Source organism: Lasioglossum baleicum, chromosome 13 (genome assembly GCF_051020765.1).
Source record: "Lasioglossum baleicum chromosome 13, iyLasBale1, whole genome shotgun sequence".
Taxonomy (NCBI): Eukaryota; Metazoa; Arthropoda; class Insecta; order Hymenoptera; family Halictidae; genus Lasioglossum; species Lasioglossum baleicum.
The window spans coordinates 11,870,019-11,890,294 of NC_134941.1; the positions used below are offsets into that span (position 1 = coordinate 11,870,019).

Genomic DNA, 20,276 nt, shown 5'->3' on the forward strand with positions numbered 1-20,276 from the left:
AAATAGTAAATACATATAGATTGGTTGTGATTCAAATGACGTTCCTATATAAATATAAAATATATGTAAGTGATTCATATCATGGAGCATTAGCGTATAAGAATTCTCTGTGTACATGCGTACACATACAGTATACACGCGTATACACAATTTTTAAAACACCAATAAAAGGAAACCTTTGAATGATGTTATAAAAATAAAAAGTATCTAACATGACATTATTAGCTATATTTATAGATATATGTATAAACTCGTCATGACAATAGTATGTACAAGATATTTTACTGAGAACTTCTTTCCGAAACTGTGTTTACAATTTTGGTAAATAAATACACTTTCATTCTGAAAATTGATCTGTTACGAACGCAATAATAATTGTCGAACACAGTCTTTATCAATAAAATAAGAGAAAAATAGAATTCAAAGATACAGAAATCTAAAGGATGATTGATCAAGATTGTTGATCGATTTTCGACCGGCTGTTTTCAGTTCCATGATTCATTTTGTGTTCTGATTAGAAAAAAAATCGGTGATTTTGGGGTTATATGTGACAAGCATCGTGATCCTTTTCTAACTCAATGAAATTCAAATGTTTAAAAATGATTCGGCGATGAGTCATGACGTCATGACGTATACGCGTGCGTATACTTCGATGCCAAAAAGAATATGGCGACGGTATACGGTCGGTGTGCAATCTTCTGTTGATTCTGTTCAAGGTGAATAGTGTTCATTGTGTTCATGAGTTTGTTACAATAGGAATTTGATGTACAATCCACTGGAACAATGAGTTTCTTTAGCAAAGTATTCGGTGGCAAAAAGGAGCCGGCTCCCTTGTCAACGGCTGAGGCGATACAAAAATTGCGCGAGACAGAGGATATGTTGATAAAGAAACAGGATTTTCTTGAGACGAAGATAAGCCTTGAAATTCAAATCGCCAAGAAAAATGGAACGAAAAACAAAAGAGGTACCCGAGAACGCAACATTTCTTTATCTAATTATCATTGTTCACGGTTAATTTTCAATGACTAAGATCATCGGGATTACTTGTCATTATGACGTTTTCCTATTATATAGGGTGATCATCAGAACTCGGATAAATCGCAATTTTGTTTTATATTTGTGTACGTTAAAAAGGAATTTGGATAAACAAATTAATTTTCCGCAGCTATTGTAAATGCAAACATATTCACAAACATTTCTGACACGTTGCAGCTGCGATACAAGCTCTCAAAAGAAAGAAACGATACGAGAAACAGTTACAGCAAATCGATGGCACATTATCTACTATTGAGATGCAAAGAGAAGCACTCGAAAGTGCGAACACGAACACAGCTGTCCTGACAACAATGAAGAATGCGGCGGATGCATTGAAATCTGTTCATCAACACATGTTAGTAATGGAATCTTGTCATTTTATTTTCAATGATTTTTTAACTATTTTTCCGCCTCAAATCAGAGTTCAAAGATTACTGATGTATTTTCTTTAGGGATGTTGATCAAGTTCATGACATGATGGACGATATTGCTGAGCAACAAGATGTAGCAAGAGAAATTTCTGATGCAATATCTAATCCTGTAGCGTTTGGTCAGGACATAGATGAAGACGAATTAGAGAAAGAATTAGAAGAGCTTGAACAAGAACAACTAGATAAAGAACTACTTGGTATTGAGCCTACCGACGAACTCCCAAATGTACCAGCTACTGCTATTCCAACTGCACCAGCTCGCACAAGTAATACAGCTAATTCTTTGTTCAGAATATTAGCATGTTATAGTAGGTGACAACTTTATGATTATTTTATAATTATTTTTTGTATTATTCAGAAGCCAAACCAGAAGAGGACGAAGACTTAAAAGAATTGGAAGCGTGGGCATCGTAAGGTGGTATCAAAATGCTTGTAAAAATAAATTATGTAAGGAATTAATAGCTAAAACGAAGTACACATTGCTGAAGAGCTCAACAATGATGCAAAGAATCTTTTAAGATTTTCTATCTTTCAATGATTACAGACTCAATACAGCAGTTTTTTCTGTGCACAGTATAAGAATTAATCAAAATAATAATGAAGCTTTGATAAATGATGTTGCTTTCTATCCGTAAACGAATATTAGCAAAAACATCTGTATTAACATATAAAGAAGCTATATAAATAATAATAAGCAACTATCCTATGTGTATATAAGCTAGACAACATATTTTGTAATTACACTGAAAGAACTGACTAAAACGAACGAATATAAATTCATCTATCCGGTAATCATTGCTGGAAAGATTATATATACAACTTCGCTGTGTAAAAAGTTTGATGAATTATAAATTACCGTTGTTGCTTTTTAAACTTGAATATTATGTTAACTGTTATGTTCTACACTTTGTATAAACGTGTCTGCCACGAAATACATTTCCTCAAATGTATATTGATTCTAGTGTAACTGCAAATAAAGCAGAGATCTTAACAAATTTGAAATATTTATGTATTTGTAGTAAATGTATAAGTACAACGTTTCACTCAAGACAGTAGAAGTATAATACTCAGTTGAAGTTGCAAAATTATAAATACATTTAAATAATTCAGACTATATACAACATTGTCGTCAAAAAAACTAAAAAAATGTTGGCTCTTCCTTTTTAGTGTCGGGAAGCTTCGTTATCGTATGCAATGACAGGAGTAGGGATATACTTTTCATTTAATTTAGTGCCCCATGCTGGTATCGGTAAAGGATAAATATGAGGTTTAATAGGAAATCTGGTACCAGCTATATCGATCTCGTAACGCGCTGTTGGATTCATTATAAAATCTGTTGTAACAATATTCTTATTTGGTTGCGCGTGCCACGATCCAGGTAAACTAATGAAACCAAGACAAATATGTTTCTCAGTAGCAAAACCGTACCTGCAAAACGAACTCATTTATGTCTGGACGTTATGATGAAAAATATATTTTAATATGCTAGAATTCATCGTGTACGCTTACCCAGTTGATGTCACAGTCCCTACAAATTCATTGTTTCGATAAATAGGTTCACCACCCCATGGCCACACATCTTTGTTTATATCCAGTCCATTCACAACGAATAATACTAATCGTTTCGTCACGCCTTGCTCTTTTTGGTATTGTAAAGCAAATTTTCCGATGAAATATTCCTTCTACAATATCAAATAATCTTGTTAACAAAACCATTACAATCTGAATAACTGAAACGTGCGTAACATACTTACATCTAATTTTACACTGTACCCGCTTCCAGCTTCGTACGGGGTAACAAATGGTGTTAACTCTTCAGCCCAAAAGGGAATAAATCGTTCTATTCGCATGAAACGTTGCGTGAGAACGCCCACGTCTCGTACACCATAATCTTTGCCTACTTCCATTAACGTCTGGTACACGTGAAGCGCGTACTCTGAAGGTATATATAAGCAGTAGCCAGATTCGCCAGTATTCGTGAATGACATTATCATAACGTCAGAGGCGTACGCTACGTTTGCAGTCTGTTGACACGATAATTCTTCTCTGAATCATGTTGTTAATTATACAGGTCGTCTCACCTAAATATCTGCCTTATTTATCGTTGTAGATGATTTCATTTAGCCGAGACGCCTTGTATATGTACTTCTTTTTAACCGACCAAGTTGTTTTTACCTTGTACGTGAATGGAGATAGATTGATGTTCGAATTGGAAAGTTCTGATAACAGGCCTGTAGCTTTAGGACCCACTAAATTGATTACTGTATACTTTGAAGTCACGTCATTTAAGCCGACCGAATGATCCGATGGTAAATGCCTACGATGGAAAGCAACAGATCCTATATTTGATTCAACGAATTATACATTTTTTCTACCTAGACATCCATTGATAAATGCGCGTTTGTTGAGACGTTGGTGAAACCATGAAGTAACTGTTCTCTGTCTGTCTTATTAAGAGACAGTCATTCTCGTATCCACCTCGTTCATTTTGCATCCCCGTATGAACTATACCACCAACCGGTATATTCGCATCGTTCGAACACAATTGCTGGAGGTACTCCACAACTTCCCAACGACTAGACTGTACAGAATATTATTGAAATGTAAATGTTCACATAAAAATCTGGCAAACATGTCTTTGGTGTACTTACCTTAATTTTAATCTTTGAGAACGAGCTCATATCTATAATTCCTACTCCTTCTTTGCACGCGAGAAATTCTTCCATCATAAAGTCGAAGAACTTTGGTTTGTAGAAGCTTCCTGGTGGCATGACTGGTTTCTTTTGTCCTCCTTTAATTAATCGATATTTTAATTAAATGTAATACGAGGCAGAAAAAAGATCAAATAATTATTTGTTTTTTACTTCTATAAGTGGAATCAAAGTAAAGCGGTCGTTCGTAGGCCATCTTCACTCCGAAAATTGCACCCCTTTCCTCGAGGACAGAATATAAGGGAGAACAACGCAATTTCCGAGCGTATTTGTACTCGCATTGATGAGGGTATAGAATCGCATAATTTCTACCGACTATTTCTCTCGTTCTTTGTTGTAAGTATCGTTTACTGCTGTGCAAATCGAGAAACCTTTGCACGCTAAAGGGAAGCAGCTCTTGAGTAGATTCGCCGTTTATAAGGCATTCGACTACTTCTTTGCCTATTCCTCCTGCCCCTGCAACAAGATGTTTTATAATTTCAATGCAGAATTTGTTTTACGATCTTTTTACCTTGCAGAGAATTCCCATTCATGCCTACGGCGACGTAGTAATTTTTAACTTCTGGGCTCTCTCCCAGTATCCATCTTCCATCCGGTGTGAAATTGTCGGGGCAGTTGTACACATTCGGTTGTGCTTCACTCAAAATTGGCAATCTGTGTATAACTTTATCCCATAAGGGCTTCCAATGGGAAGAATCAGTCTCAAGATAATTCTTCCAGTTTTGTATAGGGACACTACTGCTTTCAAACGCAGGTCTAGCTTCAGGTTCGAACCAACCAACCAACAAACTTCCTTGCCATTCTCTCACGTACGAATGCGAATCGAAATCTCTTATGCACGGTAGAGTGATATTCGAGTTAGACGGAAAAGGAGAAGCAATCGCATAAAAATGTTCTGCAGGATATGCTGGGATTCTGACTGGTGGACTGCAACGCAATCCTAATTCACGTGCCCACTATAAATCAATTAAGTTTATAAAAGATGATGATTTAAAAGATGATGCATAAAATATCGTCCTTACCATTCCTGCACAGTTAACAAAGTATTCGCAGAAGACTACACCGTATTCAGTCTTCACACTCTTCACAGCTCCGTTCTCAGTGTTAATATTTTCTATTCTACAATTCTCAATGTACCTTGCCCCTCCAGTTTTCGCCAGTTTAGCTAAAACTTCGCAAACTGCACTGGGGTTAGCTACTACATCTTCAGGTACCCAAATTGCACCCTCTATGTCATCGGTATTGACATAAGGATGCAGTCTCTGTAGTTCTTCTTTTCGTAGAACCTACAGAATTGATTACGCTTTAATAGCTTTTTATCTAGGTGTATTGGAATAAGTAGACTGCGGATCTTTATTAGACTGTCGATTTTCTAAATCCACAGTCTAGCGATAAGCGATTAATAAGTGTTACTTCGCAATGCAATCCTGTAGGTGCATTATAAGCCATCCTACGTTTTAAAGCTATCATTCTATCTTTGGTTTGAGCTAAGTTTATACTGCCGCATTGTTTCAATCCAATATCGTATCCCATTTCTTGTAACTGTTGGTATAACTTAATGCTATAGGAAATCAAATTTCTGTGCGATATCGGTTTGAAGAGTCCAAGGGTGCCTGATCCGAAGTGGGATGTGCCGCTTCCAATCCTAGAATAGATCCCAAAATGGTTTATCACATTTTTAGCTTGAACTTATTCTACCTGAAAAAATGAATGCATACCTATCTTGTTCTAGGACGAGCACATCTTTCCATCCATTAATAACAAGATGATAAGCAACAGAATTGGCAACTGTTCCTGCACCCGCAATAACAACTTGCGACTGAGAGGGTAACACAGCCGATCGTGGTGAAAAGTTCGAGTAACTGTTAATGTTTCTGTGATTTTCATTTTTGTTGTTGAGCAGACCGCACGCGAGCATTCCATCTTTATAGGTTATATTATGGAAACAATGTTTGTTAACTTTTAAAACTGTATTTCTCGATAACGACACACGAACGCATTTCGAGCACGCGCGACTTAACATTAAATTCTGCATAAAACAATGATTATCCTGTATTAATGAATCATTCAAAGGTTTACTTAGAAAATGCCTGGCCTCTGAACATATGTATGTTCTATTTCTAGAGTTTACAATAAAAGATATATATTGGTGCGCAACGATGATTGTTATTATTAACTAAACGCAGTATCAAATCCTCCAGATTTATTTTGATGTAGATTAGACATGAATTCCGAAGACTTGAATTATATACAGAGTCAATAAAACACATAATTTATTTAATCTACGTTCGACCTTGTAAAATAGTAACAATATCTGCATCTCGTAATCGCATAATACCTATAAATACTCAAAGCACCGACGAGATCAAAGTTCCTGGAAAATTAGTATATCACTGAAATATTTGAATTCCGCGCGTTTTCATAGAATCGATCGGCAACTCGAAACGTTCAAACAATTCAAAATCGTCGAGTTATCTCGATTCTTGAACTCGAACGATACGATCGGTCATTCCAAATGGGAACCGCGTCCAGAAAATTGTCTCAGTTACTCTTCCCATTCTTTCGTTAGTAAAATGAAGTTCGTTGTAAATTCTAGCTTGTGTAAATAGGATAAAAAAAAGAATCCTTCGTCATGTTGTTCATGTTGGCCATTTACATTTTCAAAATATTGTGTGTGTTCTTGTTTGTCGTGTACTGCGTCGTCACCTTCCTTATGGTAATGGTAAGGATACCTCTTCATTTTCTACTAACGAATATACATACTTGTTTTGTTTGTACTAACTAACAATTGTTGTCACTAATACAACCAAGTACAATGCTCGATTGGGGGAGCTGAAAGAATGCGTAAGTTTTTAACACAGCTTTTCCTTGTAACAAAGTCAAATCATACTAAAAACGATCTCAATCGTCTTAGATCACAGCCAAAGGCGAAATCCTGCAGTCGGATTACCCTCTTAAAGTTAGTTGTAGATATCATTTTTCAAACAATTCAATATACCTAAAGTGCGCGTCTCGTCACATTTATTGTTCCGTTTATCGATACAACAGAATCGACCGTTGCAGATTTACGTAGACGAGAAATTGGGTGTGTTAACCAAGAAGCTGTCGGAAACAGAACACCCGGTGAGCGATCGTGATTTCAGATTATCGTTTGTTTCGATCTTCAATTGTAAAATATAAACACATCTACGATTGTCATTGCAGCGGTCTCATTACGAAATAAGAAATGCGGACAAGGTTCTAACAGATCTGGAAAATAAAACATCGAATTATAGAGACCGATACAGGACGTTGATGTCAGAGTTGAAGAAGGACGTCCGGAAAATCGAGGGCGAGGTGAGTTCGTATTGTTCCCGCCAGATATCAGATTAATTTATGGTTATGTTATCTGTTTACATTGAGATTAGAGCAAAAATGCAACAAAACCGCGTGACACTGTAAAAAATGCGCTGCGAGGCTAAATAGATTATTCGCTGGACAAAGGGGGGCACATAAAATTTCGAATTATGTTGTTCATTTATTACAAGCCGGTAGTCACGTGATCGGTCGTTATTTTTGTATTTTCCGTCAATTTCGAATTGAAACGATAATAATGAAATTTTGTGCTTGTCGCAGGTTAAAACGTTGCAAAATCACATTTCGATTTTGTCGCTTCGAAGAGAGGCTCTTAGGAGTGAAGTAATAAAGGTAATCGGTTTCAATAAAAATAACTATAAATGAAATCAATATGATTTTATAAAGAATTTACTATAATTTCAGCAACAAGAAGACTACCAAATGATGCTGAGCAATTTTACCAAGGAGTTGGAGAGCAAGAAGTCTATGTTCTGTAGGTTCATGCAGTAATAAAGTTTTTCGTACTGTTTCTTTTTTTCGTAAAATTTTCTTTTCTTCACATTTTATTTGTTAAGAATAATTCTCTGATTATTGCAGCTCTGGTGTCTGTGAACTCGACAAAGCCTCGCATAAGTTGTCGTCCGATAAAATGAAACGTTACGTCGCATCTCTGCACGTGCGGTATAGTGATTTTTATTGACTGTTCCACGGTATTGTATAACGTCGATCGAGTCTTAACTTTATTTAGTATTCACAATATGTACAATTGAATAAAATCATCAATATGGAAAATTTTCCGCATTCGGTTTTCCGACGAACAACTACGAAGATGATAATGGAAGAGAAACTTGCAATTAGGTAGAAGAAGATGTCTTGTTTTCGTGTGCATCGTTATACTCGCACATGACCTACCGGCGACTATATTTAATAGTTTTTAAGGATCTGTGACGCGCAGCTGTCTTCATTCTTTTTTGTTTGTCTTTTTTGTTTGTCTCCAAACTTGAAAGAGTCAATGTAGGATCACATATGGTTCCTTTCTTGCGCACCTTTATGTACAGTTCAACAATTAATTCGATCACTAGGACGATCAGGAAACTTGTTTCTCAAGGCAAATGTAAGCGAAGCTACTCCGATCGGAACGGAAACGTTAAAAAATTTTCGTGGAACGCCCTGCTGTTTCTTCCTCTATCTTGTACGTATATAGTTGGAAGCATCCCGACAAGATTTCCTGACGAAACACTCGTTGCGGACTCATTCTTTTCACTTGATCTGATGAATTATTTATTGGTTTCAGTGGAGTTCGTTCGAAGAATTGATATTGCATGTTTCATTGCCTACGTCACAAGATATTTTGCCGCGACGGACAAACGGTTGTTCGCGTCGACATATCATGTCTTCAAAGATGAATACCGCCTGCTTAAAGTTCCGTGTGATGCGAAGGGAACTTCTTCAGGACCGCGTGGTACAGATTATAAAACGTGTAAAAACTGACGCTGAGGATGACGATCAACGCCGCGCCAAATATCCACGAGAGGAAGTTCCCGTCTATGAGATCCGAGTGCTCCTTCCTCTTCTTGGCGCTTATTTCGCCCAGGGTGCTGCCCTTCCGTTCCTCCATCAACCTCTTCATGTTCGCTAGTTTCTCGCGGAGCTCGTCCACCGATTCAGCGATGTCCACGATCGATTCGTTTCCAGCTAGCTCTGAAACTCAGACGAACACAGAATAATTTAAAATAATAGCCAAACTTCTCTGGGCATCGGCACGATGATCTCAAACTGATTGTCATACTTTCTTATCTCAATCGTAGCGATAAAAAGTAGACAGGATTACTTTTAATTTATTCTTTATTGTAGCGAGAACGATTCGGGAAAACCAAGAAGCGAATCATTCACGTTAGAGGTGAGAGGACATATTGTTCGCGAGATGAAATTGCAATCAAGGGTTCGACAATTAATACACGCTCCGTTTATGTTTAAGGGGATTCCGAATTGAAACTGGACCACTTACCGGCAGCTTCTGGTGTGCAAGTATGCGTCACTGTTTTCATGATGCTCGCTTCTGTCTGTCTCTCTCGAGTGCACTCCTCGGTCCAGAATCTGACACAGCGGCCGGTATTGATCATCCAGCATCTCACGTTTTGGCGCAGTCTCCGTCTTCCGGGAAGTTAAGCCTCTCCGATTTTTTCCCTCTCTTTCGTTCCGATCGAAATCGTCGCGATAGCCAGCCAGGAATTCGCACGAGAAATCTTTTCGTATCGAACGTTTCATGATTTTCAACGATACCAATCAGCTGCTAATATTCGTAAATTGCTATATGGTTATTGCAAATATTTTTTACGCTATCAAATTTGTTCATATTTGATAAATTACTCAGCATTTAAGTATATAGGAATGGAGTACTTTATATATTTCGAGACATTCTTTCTTAAAGCTTCGATAACAAAGTAAGAATAAATATGCAATAATACAAACAAAATATTTAAGTATTTTATTGCATCAGTTTCATATGCATAAAATGAAAGAAATTCTACAACATGGATATATTAGGTTGGAGGGAAAGTTCTGTCGTGCTTGAAATAAGCAGGTAATTTTGCTTGTAAATGAAAAACACACGTTGCTAACGAGTCATTTGGAAACAGGAATTGTCAGGCTATCTGAAAGACGGCAACAAGTTGTTACAAATAATGAAAATATTTTTATAAATTGATCGAAACGTTTTCTTTAAAATACGACAGAACTTTCCCTCCAGCTAGGTCGGAAGAAAGTTTGATTTTCGAGTTAGAATAGTTCCGAAAAGGTTTATAAATATTAGATTTGTCACAGTATTTTAGTAGTCAGTGATTAATTTTAATAATAATGAGTGCGTTGGTTTCAGTTGGTCGATCGTATCCTTCAATTCGAATGTCCCGCGTCCGGTCAGCTTTCGCGGTTCGATGCGAACGAGTCCTAAGGGATGATCGATCCCGGCGTTCGATTACAAACCGGACCATCGGTTCTGGTCGTGCGGCGCTCGGGCGGAGTCGGCTGCGCACCGTTCGGCTACAGAGGCTGACGTCACGACGCAAGATGGCCGCCGGTATTGGAAATGGAGAGTAGCGTAGAGGCTGGGCGGTAGGAACGAACCGTAGGTGTGTCAGTGCTCGGCTTCACCGCGATAATGCCATCGAAATGCCGATCGTTGAAGGCTGACCCGTGGCTCGCGCAGTGTTCGTACGCACGATCGGTATCGTTCCGTCGGCCGAGTCTCGGATGGTGAGATATGATAAATCGCGAATATCCCGGAGGAGGGCGAAATTGAGCGGATAGTGTGTGTGGTGTCGTTGAAAAGACCCGACTGTATATTACATATATAACAAGAGAAGAGAATAGAAGGGAATAGTTTCTCGGCGTGTACTGTCGCGGGTGTTCTCACGGAGCATACAGAGAGGCGGCGCGTTCCGATGAGTACGGTGAAATTGCGTCTGAATGAGATCGAAGTGGAAAGTAAACGTTGGCCTGTCGCGCGATCGCCCGGTGCTCGCACGATTCCCGACGATTGTCAGACCCGCTCGGCCGGCACCGTGAGGCAACCTTGTTCGGATCCCCGTTGATCCGTTCCGATTGAAAGTAACACCGCCGCCTTCGAGCTCCCGAGGAAAAGAGAGAAGAAAAAAAACCGAAACAGACACGAAATGGAAAGGGAAGGATTCGCGTGTCGACTGCTCGCGTAAATCGAACCGTGTTTCGCGGCGGTGCGGGTGTGCGCGTCCGGCGAGGTTCCCGTTTTATCGCGATCTGTCAAAAAGCCACCTCGGAACGTCGGCCGTCCGCGACCGAGTCCGTCGTCGTCTATCGATCTATCGGATCGCGTGTGTGTCCAGGCCCCTGAGTTTTCGAGCCCTGCACACCGACGACAATCGATTCGCTCCGAAAGGACTTGCTGCTCTGTGGTGCTCTCCGTTGCAATACATAACCACCGCCGGGAGTGCGAGAGAGAGAGAGAGAGAGAGATAGAGAGGGAGAGCCCGACAGACACACACATACATCGATTATTCCTGGGCCGTAAACAACGGTGCCACCAGTCTCGCGGCGAGAACATCGGAGAGGAAAAAAACAGAATGCTCGGAACCGTGCTGAAAATGAGACATGATTCCCGATCACGGTGAGTCGGCCGGCAGCCGACCAAACACGAGACACGGGAACACAGGCTCTCGAGCGATGATACCGGCCGCGTGTGCTAGTTAACGAAGGGAACGGAACGATTGTCGCGAATTCTCCTCTGATTTAGAGGTTAGGATCAGCCCCGTCCGGTGAACGTTAAGAGAACCGCTGAATCGAAAAATCCACGGAGGTACCGTGACGAAACTGCAGACAGACAGAGAAGTGCAAAGAAGAATAGAGAGCTAGAGAAGAAAAATGACTGATTGCTAAAGAGATCGGAAACAGACTAAAGGACAGGAAGAAAGAGAGAAAGAGAGAGGTTCGTGGTCGGTTGCTGTTTCTGGTTCACGATCTTTTGTTTTGTTTGTTGATTTGCCGTTCTTTGTTGCGTGTGTCGTTCTTCTCTAAGTGGAGTTTTTCAGTGTGGCCCGAAGGGTGATTGAGCACGGTCGGATTATTATCACTCAAAATGTGGAATGTAATGTGCGACGTGATGCCGACGATCGCGGAGGACAGTATCAGCCAGCGGAGCTCGCAGTTCTCCGGCGAGGAGGTGAACTTCGAGCAGCTGATGGTCTCCATGCTCGACGAGAGGGACAAGCTCGTCGAGTCACTAAGGGAGTCCCAGACGCGTCTTCAGGAAACGGAGGCGCGACGCCAGGAGACCGAGAAGGAACGGGACTCGTTGAACCGTCAGCTCAACGCAAACATCCCTCAGGTCAGTCATTGTATGCACAATATTCGTATTCTTTTCTTATGATTTTATTGGAGCCCTAGCAAACATGCACACCTTTGGGCATGCCCATCGCAATACACATCATTCGACTGTTCGCGGGACAGTCTCTCGCGGCGTTAGACGTCTCTTCTGCGTTCCTTACCGTTCGATCGTACGAACCCAACACGTTTCTCTCTGTCTATCGTTTATCCATTCGGCGAGATACTGCCGCGCCGGGACCATGAACAGGGCGCGACGTTTAAAGGGACAAAGACCGCCGACCTATTTGCTTCGGGATTAGCGACCCGAATTTGCTCCACTATTGTCCACAAACGAATTTTTAGAATTTCAATCATTCCGATTCCTAGAAGGAACAGAAAATGTATATCTTATAAATAGGTCTCGTTTGAAAACTCATCGCTATTCTGATTCTATGTTATAGGTACATATGGGGTTAACGCGAATAATGCGTATATGTTATTTTACTCTGATTCAGCATCGGACACATCCTCTAAAAAATTGTATTCTTGTAGGTCCTGACGCGCTGAACACGAATCCGAGAACAGCTCCCCTCTATCATCCTCGGTTTCCTGAGAAGTTTAATTTTAGAAGAAGAGACAAATTTTCAACTCGAAAATGTTCTTTGCACTGGACGATTCCAAGGAGAGCCCGTAGAACTCTCTCTTACAGGAAACCATTTCGAAAAATTGAATCGAACAAAGACTGAAGCTGATGATTCGTGTTCAGCGCATCATGCTCGACAAGCGACGATTTGCTAGCCTGTGCTATTGTCATGTATCGACCTTGGCACTTTTAGAACTCAAAAGAGACCATTGTATAATTGTTCTCTATTCGATTTGACGAACTGCTAAAGAGGAGGATGAAACCTAGAAATGGACGTTTTCGCCGGTTGAAACCGTAGAAAAAGACAATGTCGAGTCTCGGAAGGGTACACGGCGAATCGAATATTTAAGAGGATTGTTCTACGTTGCTAAACGAAACTGTTAAGGGTTCGAAGGTATCGATCAAAGGGACCGGCACTGCTGGCATCGCCGGCCGGAGTGGCTCAAGTCAATTCTGCGTGGGTTTTCGGCACCGAATACAATGAGATCCCCGCTAGATCACGGGGGGTAGTCGGCTGATCCGCATCAGCCTTTCGATGAGTAGGAAAAAAAACACGTGGCGGCTTGCGTCTTCAAGGCTATCGGTGTCCCTCTTGAACGTGTCCCAAGTATGCCACTGTATCCTCACACTGACTTTTGGCTGATCTTTGTCGGCACTTTTGATCTCGCGAAGTACGTCTCCACAAGTAGAGACTCGCTGCCAAAAATTTGCAACCTAAAGAATCGCTGAATCGGAGTCCATGGAGCTTAATCAATTTTTCTCCGCATTCGTGTCAATGCGATCTTACAAAGGAAGGTTTCTCGTTTGCGATCAGCTCTGGGAAGTTGATCTGCGATTTTTCGTCACGGTTTCATTGTACATTGGTTGACACAGTTTGGTACAGTTGCAAGGCATGGAGTTCACGCGTTTTGCAGCGGCGAACGTATTAGACAGAGAGTGAACGGCTCGAGGGAACAACCAGACCGCTTTGGAAGTTTCAGGGTTTGACTTGGAAGGCGTTATATTGCACTTGACTGCGCCGTCTTAGGTTGAAATTGTCCGGCGCGGCTCGACATTGTCCTTTTCGAGCGAAACCGTGTACAATGGCCACATGGTGGACTCGCCGATTAACGGGGAAACGCGGATCAATATTCGGCTCACGATAAAGGGTCAGCGAACAGGTTTCTTTTTATCGCCTAGCCATAAAAATGGCCCCCTCCCATCATTTTTTCGGAGCCTCTCGTTTGATACTTTATCGGGTTGCTTTAGGAGGCTTGCGAAATTTATAATAAAAATGTTAACCGATTCTCTAATGAAAAATTCTAGTGGAAACCCTTAAACAGCAACGACGTCCCGATTAACCCCGTGATGGGAAGCTGCTTCGGCGTTTCTTTTTTCTAATTGCACGATGCTCGGCCGGCTTTGGATCTCTAATTGCTAAAACGTTTACGTAACGATTACGGTGGAAACGATTCAGCCGACGCGTTATCTTCGCAGTGTCCCACTTTTTCGGCGGGGACGAAGAGAGAAAGAGGGACAGACAAAGAGCAGGAGAGCGAGAAAAGGACAGGAGACCGTGTGATCAAGCTCTTCTGCAAACAGAGCTTTGTTTTATTATTACCGACACGAGCGTCGTGTCACCGTGTAGCGATGTTTAGATTGTTCCGTCGCGGCGACAGAGAAAGACGGAGAGTTTGAAACGAACGAGAGATAGCGAAGTTTCGGAACAATTGCCAGGCGGACAACGCGTTAAGAGAATTTTCGAGAGGTTCTACGCGACCATTAAGTCCGCTCGAAATCGCCGAGTCGTGGAAGAAGAGTCACGAGGTCCCGTTAAACCGGCAAGATTCGAGAGGCGGTCTGATCCAGCGCGCACTTGAAAACTGCCTTGATCCGATCTAATCCGACGTGGCCGGTTTTCCCTCGCTAATAATTCTGTATTCAACAGCCAGGCACAAGCCCGCCGGGCTTAAACTTCCTCGAAGAGGCTCGCGATTACCCTCTGGAAGAATAACAGGAGTGGGTTCCGCTGTCTTCAATACCGCGAGAGCCGCCTCTTGCAGCGATACATTCGCTCCGGAGAGAATTTTCAGAAAAATCGCTGGACCGATCGGAGATACATTTTGCAATCTTCGCTGCTCGCTCGGAATAAATGGTGTTGACCGGCGTGTTGCAGTTCGCACTCGTACGCCGCGTAGACACATGCATAGGTATTGCGTCCTTAATCGGTTTCCGAGAAATGCAATGTCCCTCGTGCACTTAACCGTCTGATCTTTCAAAGCACCGTGTAACTAAATTAATGAATGTCAAAGAGAATTATACCGGATTATAGTCCAGATGTTGAATGAACTGTGCGTATTAAATTCTGTTCATTTCGAGCTGTGAATTTGAACGTCTGGCACGTGTTCAGAGCCTGCTTGCACCGCTTATCTCCGTGATAGACGCGTTTCAGATGTGATCGGCGACAAGGAATTTTTCTGTGCAGTTATCGCTGGTTTACGCAACGAAACTATGAAATTGGCAGTGGGATCTCGGCTGTTGCTAGACAGTCTAGCGGCGAATCACTGTGCGGCTTCGAACCGATCAAAATATTGGCAAGTTGACGAAGATTCGCGGTACCAACGGGATCCGCTCTGCGGATGACACCCGCGTAATCAAGATGAAGGAACAGGGGAAAAAAGAGAGTCGCACCGTACGGCATCGTCGGAATGGAAATGGCATGCAACGAACAAAAGCACGGCCCGGCTAAATCCGGCGATAAAAGCGGCGCATTTTCGAGGCTGGCATTGGCAAGATAAGACGCTGTCGAAGCCAATACGGCTTATAGATTTTCGTTGCATCTTGCCAAACCACCGCAAAAATACGCTCGCGGAAGCGTTGTCACGTTTCATCCGCAGGGAATCCTCGCCGCTAATTTTTCCCGACTTCGATCTTCCGTAACGCTTCTCATCGTTCGTCGAAACAACAATCGAGGAATTACTGGTGCCTCTGAATGTTCGACGACAACGAGCGAATAGAACAGATCAAAAATTTTGCCGCAATTCAATGTAAAAGACGAGGAGCGACGATTTCAATGGGGGAGTAACTTGGTTCGTCTAATTTGGGGTTGTTATTTTGAAGAAGATTCTTTGGCTTCCCGTGGATACATCACAGTCATTAAAGAGCCTGTTAACAGGCTTCGCTATTTTAATCATCGAAGCTACCCTGCTTCCCGGTGGACGGAAGAGGAGTAGAAATCTTTTAGAAACACAAGCTCGATGAAAAGCACTCGCTGTTGCGAATTCTCGGTCGACCATCGTTATTTCGGCAGGGAAATAAAGTAAAATACCGGATGCCGATCGTCGACAAGGATTATTGGTTTCGGGATACCATCGGCATTTCTCGAGCGAGATTGATCGAGGTCCCCGGATTTATTATATTCAGAGTAGGTCCGCTCCTCGGGAAGAAAATAGCGGCGAGATTTCAAGCCCTAAATTCATTCGTGGGGATATACGCGCGACTTCACACGGAGGGAAATGGGTGAATAAGACGCGGTGCGTTATGTGCGCCTATGTACGGCTCTATGTGGGCGCACGGGCCTGCACCAAGATCTATGTGCATTTCCGGCGGTTTGCCGTTATGTGCATTCATCGCTAGGAATTGGACCACAACGTGGGTAATATTGGTCCTGGAGACTGCGCGAGAGACCGATCTCACCAGCGAACTGTTCATTTTTCTCGACTATAAAGCATCGGCTACCCTCGATTACACCGTCCAACAAATTTCAACTTTTTTTTATGTTTCCAATATACTGTTGGGTGGATCATATAGAGTTTTTCGCGCTGATTCCGAATCTGTCCTTAATTTTTCTCTTTAAACATGTTTAAACAATCATTAAAGACGGAGAAACGCCACTTCTGCACCATTTCTTGAGGATATTTTTCCATTTATCTCAAAAAATAAGGGTCCAGCGGAAAATGGAACTATGTATACCACGCTTTTATCTTGAGGAACGCTCCGTATCCCGTGGAACGCTTGTTCTAGTGGTAAGCGCCACTGGCAGCAACTCATGTCGGGCGAACATATTTTGCTTTCTGGTTCGAAAAAAACGTCGACGTTCCAAACTTGAAAGGGTGGTTTCTCAAGATAAAAGTCTGCTCTATCGCGTGGTATAGTTTAAACATGTTTAAACAATCATAATGTATTAATATTGGGTATCACTGGATTCGGGAAAGTCTGTAGAATCTTTTGCTGTAAAGAACACTTCAATATCTTTTATAATAACATCACAATACATATTTGTTTAAAGTTGAAAAATACGTTTTTTTGCAAAGCCATGTTTCTCAAAAACTGTGCGTCTAGGAGAAAAATTAAGGGCAGATTCGGAATCAGCGGGAAAAACTCTATAAGATCCACTCAACAGTAATTGTGGAACAAATTTGGTGTTGGACAGTGTTATTCAACGGTGTCGCGTTGAAAAAAATACACAGACCTGTACAACGAAGCTCTGTTCCTTTTCCTTGAACATCGGCGGTTTTATAAGAGGAATAAGAGGTGGTTCGGCGGTGTGAAAATTGCTCAACGATTTTCAATAAGCGATAAACACCGACGAATTGCGACGGGCTCGGACAAATCGCCGAGCCGAGCGAACGTTCGCTCGCAGCGGCCGTTCTTTTTCCCGCGGGAGAATGACTCTCAATTACTGCAGTTAATTGCACGTAACACTCGTCATCCGTGCAGCCGCGAGGCCAGCGTCGCGTCGAGTCGAAGTCGATTAACGCGCGCGCGCGTTTCGATTTCCGAGATCGGGAGAGGAGCAAGCTCGTTAAGCCGGCGGTCAGGATTTCGTTGGTATGCAAATACAGGAGAAAGTTTTCGACGCCGGAGAAACAAGCTCGTCGTTATGCAACGATCGTTTCAGCGGGCCGAACAAGGCGGAGCTGTCGATCGCGTGTAAAAAGTGAAAAATGGAAAACGTTGGCGCCGGATCGCAGTCGATCTTTCGCCGTCGAGCTTTTCGATCGAACGATCCTAGCGAACGAATACTGCCGCTTGAGGTCGCGTGCTTCTCTTCCGGCGAAAAACGGACCGTAATAGCTCGGACGACATCTTTTGAACGGTCTATTAGCGGTTCACGGCCGATCACAATGGCTACTACTCCGGTCCGATCATGCCAATCTCACAATTCGGCGATATCCGAGCACTGAAACACATTTTTATTCAATTCCCATTTCCTGCGATCGACGAAGAAAGTTTTTCCGATTGAAAAACGCACAGTTTCCGATTGCTCCGCAATTTTCATGGGAGATTAGAAGCGGGATTCGGAAGATTTTTAATCCGCCTTTGCCGGGATCCGGTGGTCCCGCCTGAAAGGTTCGAGTATTTCGAGGCGAGCAAGTTTTCCGTCGGAAATTATCTTTTGCGCGGATGCACCGTCTATTAGAGGCATCCAGCAGAATAGTGGCGCGCGTGCATAAAAGCCAATCGGCCGCCGGATGAATCGATATGGCCGTCGGGTTTCTCTCCCTTATTCCACGGATATATCAATGCTGCACATTGTGCGGGCTCTGCGCGCGAGCCCTTCGGCCCTCGGATGGTCTACGACGACTTTCCAGTCTCGATTCGAGGAAAAGATAAACATGATTAGAGAAAGTCTCGCGCGCCACGTCCAAACACTCGTGGCGCTCCACTCTTTCTTTGCGTTCTCGCGGATCCTGCCCAGGGGAATCGTTAATTATCACCTGGGTATTCCTTTGCCGAGGTCTCCGGACCAGGAAACGAGATTCCACGACGAGAATTTCCCCCCTGGAATCCCGGAGATCATCCCCTAAAACGTGAAACTTAGCTTCGACAAATAATTGCACGTCTCCGATACGTTTTTCCGAATGAACACCGGCTTTAAAGCACGCCTTAACGAGTCGTTTCGTCAACATTCGTCGGATTACATTGCGCTCGAGTTCGAATTAACTGCGGAATTTAATTACACGTTCTTTGGTCCAAGCAGTTACAGAAGATCAAAGGTCGAAGGTAACTCGGGGCCGGATTCGGACGATTATACACGGAGAATTTTCATCCGGACCGCGGAATATTCTAGAACCTTCTTTCTTTTCCAAGACAAATTTCATTTCCTCCTACCGTTTTCGGACTCGGAACAGTTTCAGTCGCGGTCGTATTAATTTGGCAAGACCGCTCGACACGATCGTTAGTTATCGGATTAAGATCGTATTAAATTTTAATTACCCGCACGAGAGTCGGCTGCTGCAGCCTAGTAATAATTATTCGAACGTCGAACAACGATGCCGAACAATGAACGCCCTAATTCGAAGCTAATGATTACAACTGGATATCACGCAGAAGTTCCACGATTCCATTAACGGCGTTATCAGTTTCCGAGCCGGGATCGGCAAGCTTTAAGCCGTTGTGTTTTACCTGTTAATACTTTACCCGTGCTTGGGAAACCGTTGATAGACTTCGGCAAGGCTGCGCTTCGAGAAAGAGCTTCTCGGAAACTCTTCCTCATTGCAGAGAGACAAAGTTCATACACAAATTGCACAGATTTGAAATATAATTGAATTCTTCTATTTTAAACATTCTTGAATTTTCTAAATCTTTTACTGTTTTATATTTCTTCATAAATGTATAAAGATTCTCAGTCTGAATATGTATGACGTTGAAGCAAGCTCTAAACTGAAAGGTTAGTCATTATTTTTAGAACAAACGAACGAGTTTACCGATTCGGAGTAGAATCGTGGGTCCACGAACCCCGGGCGAGGTCTTCAACCTCTGACCCTATCTTTCCCGAATAGGAGCCACGGGTAACCGCGGAGCTTCCTCCGGCCAGGATTGAATAATCTCCTTGGCTAATTTACAATTCGCGATTGTCCATCTGAAAATCCACCGGGAGGGTTCTTCCTGGGGCAGGATCCCGCTTTCCTGACCCAGTGCCACGTATCCGCGCACGGAGACAAAAGGGTGGAAACGAGAGAGGGAGAAAGAGAGAGAGAGAGAGAGAGAGAGACTGGCTCGGATGATGAACGAACGTGCCAACCCCCAGCTTCGTTATACTTTCATTAATTAGCCCCGGCGTCCGCGAATAAATACGCGCTGCGAGGAAAAAAAAGAGGCCTCGAACGAGGGGAGATCGTTACGAGCCTGATGTAAACTGCTGAAAATTAACGAATCCTCTCGAATTTGTTTCAGACTATCTACGGAATCAATCTCTTCGATAGATATTCCTGCGCTATTGAAGTGACCAAGAAAATGTTCTCTTTCTGCCTCTTAACGCTGAACCTGAACCACTGACTTTTACAAGTTACTTTATAAAAA

General features: G+C 42.4%; 5 protein-coding genes across 26 annotated transcripts in view; 3 read left to right on the forward strand and 2 right to left on the reverse strand.

Annotated features, from left to right (window-relative positions):
- The first annotated feature begins 639 nt into the window (after positions 1–639).
- On the forward strand, positions 640–6,049 carry Shrb (charged multivesicular body protein shrub). 2 transcript variants are annotated; one of them, XM_076436645.1, is made up of 5 exons: positions 784–964; positions 1,213–1,390; positions 1,488–1,732; positions 1,825–1,881; positions 5,910–6,049. In XM_076436645.1, exons 1-4 carry the CDS (start codon positions 784–786, stop codon positions 1,878–1,880), a joined length of 660 nt encoding a protein of 219 aa, XP_076292760.1. In that variant the 3' UTR covers position 1,881; positions 5,910–6,049. The 2 variants fall into 2 exon arrangements, with proteins under 2 accessions (XP_076292759.1, XP_076292760.1); XM_076436644.1 differs by lacking the exon at positions 5,910–6,049 and having other exon boundaries at positions 640–964; positions 1,825–2,339.
- On the reverse strand, positions 2,482–6,212 carry LOC143214960 (pyruvate dehydrogenase phosphatase regulatory subunit, mitochondrial-like). The gene is made up of 11 exons (XM_076436600.1): positions 5,896–6,212; positions 5,591–5,822; positions 5,200–5,463; positions 4,689–5,133; positions 4,331–4,633; positions 4,118–4,257; positions 3,842–4,047; positions 3,642–3,783; positions 3,221–3,490; positions 2,976–3,148; positions 2,482–2,894 (listed from the first exon to the last, which is right to left on the reverse strand). The coding sequence occupies exons 1-11, from the start codon at positions 6,210–6,212 to the stop codon at positions 2,630–2,632; spliced, it is 2,757 nt and encodes a 918-aa protein (XP_076292715.1). The 3' UTR covers positions 2,482–2,629.
- Positions 6,213–6,495: 283 nt separating this feature from the next.
- LOC143214997 (uncharacterized) lies at positions 6,496–11,197 on the forward strand. 7 transcript variants are annotated; one of them, XM_076436657.1, is made up of 9 exons: positions 6,496–6,899; positions 6,989–7,021; positions 7,092–7,136; positions 7,226–7,300; positions 7,382–7,513; positions 7,793–7,864; positions 7,937–8,006; positions 8,111–9,413; positions 9,492–11,197. In XM_076436657.1, the coding sequence occupies exons 1-8, from the start codon at positions 6,810–6,812 to the stop codon at positions 8,164–8,166; spliced, it is 573 nt and encodes a 190-aa protein (XP_076292772.1). In that variant the 5' UTR covers positions 6,496–6,809; the 3' UTR covers positions 8,167–9,413; positions 9,492–11,197. The 7 variants fall into 7 exon arrangements, with proteins under 7 accessions (XP_076292772.1, XP_076292773.1, XP_076292777.1 ...); XM_076436658.1 differs by having other exon boundaries at positions 7,241–7,300; XM_076436662.1 differs by lacking the exon at positions 7,092–7,136 and having other exon boundaries at positions 7,241–7,300.
- On the reverse strand, positions 8,227–9,724 carry LOC143215001 (uncharacterized). Its single transcript, XM_076436670.1, has 2 exons — positions 9,522–9,724; positions 8,227–9,214 (listed from the first exon to the last, which is right to left on the reverse strand). Exons 1-2 carry the CDS (start codon positions 9,634–9,636, stop codon positions 8,931–8,933), a joined length of 399 nt encoding a protein of 132 aa, XP_076292785.1. The 5' UTR covers positions 9,637–9,724; the 3' UTR covers positions 8,227–8,930.
- Positions 10,577–20,276, forward strand: part of Liprin-alpha (PTPRF interacting protein alpha) — a 52,503-nt gene continuing 42,803 nt past the window's right edge. For 14 of the 15 annotated variants that reach the window (XM_076436577.1, XM_076436574.1, XM_076436579.1 and 11 more), the window contains exon 1: positions 10,577–12,371. In XM_076436577.1, the coding sequence (XP_076292692.1) occupies positions 12,123–12,371 (249 nt within the window). In that variant the 5' untranslated portion in view covers positions 10,577–12,122. The remainder of the gene's footprint in view (positions 12,372–20,276) is intronic. The other variant, XM_076436573.1, reaches the window with a different exon arrangement.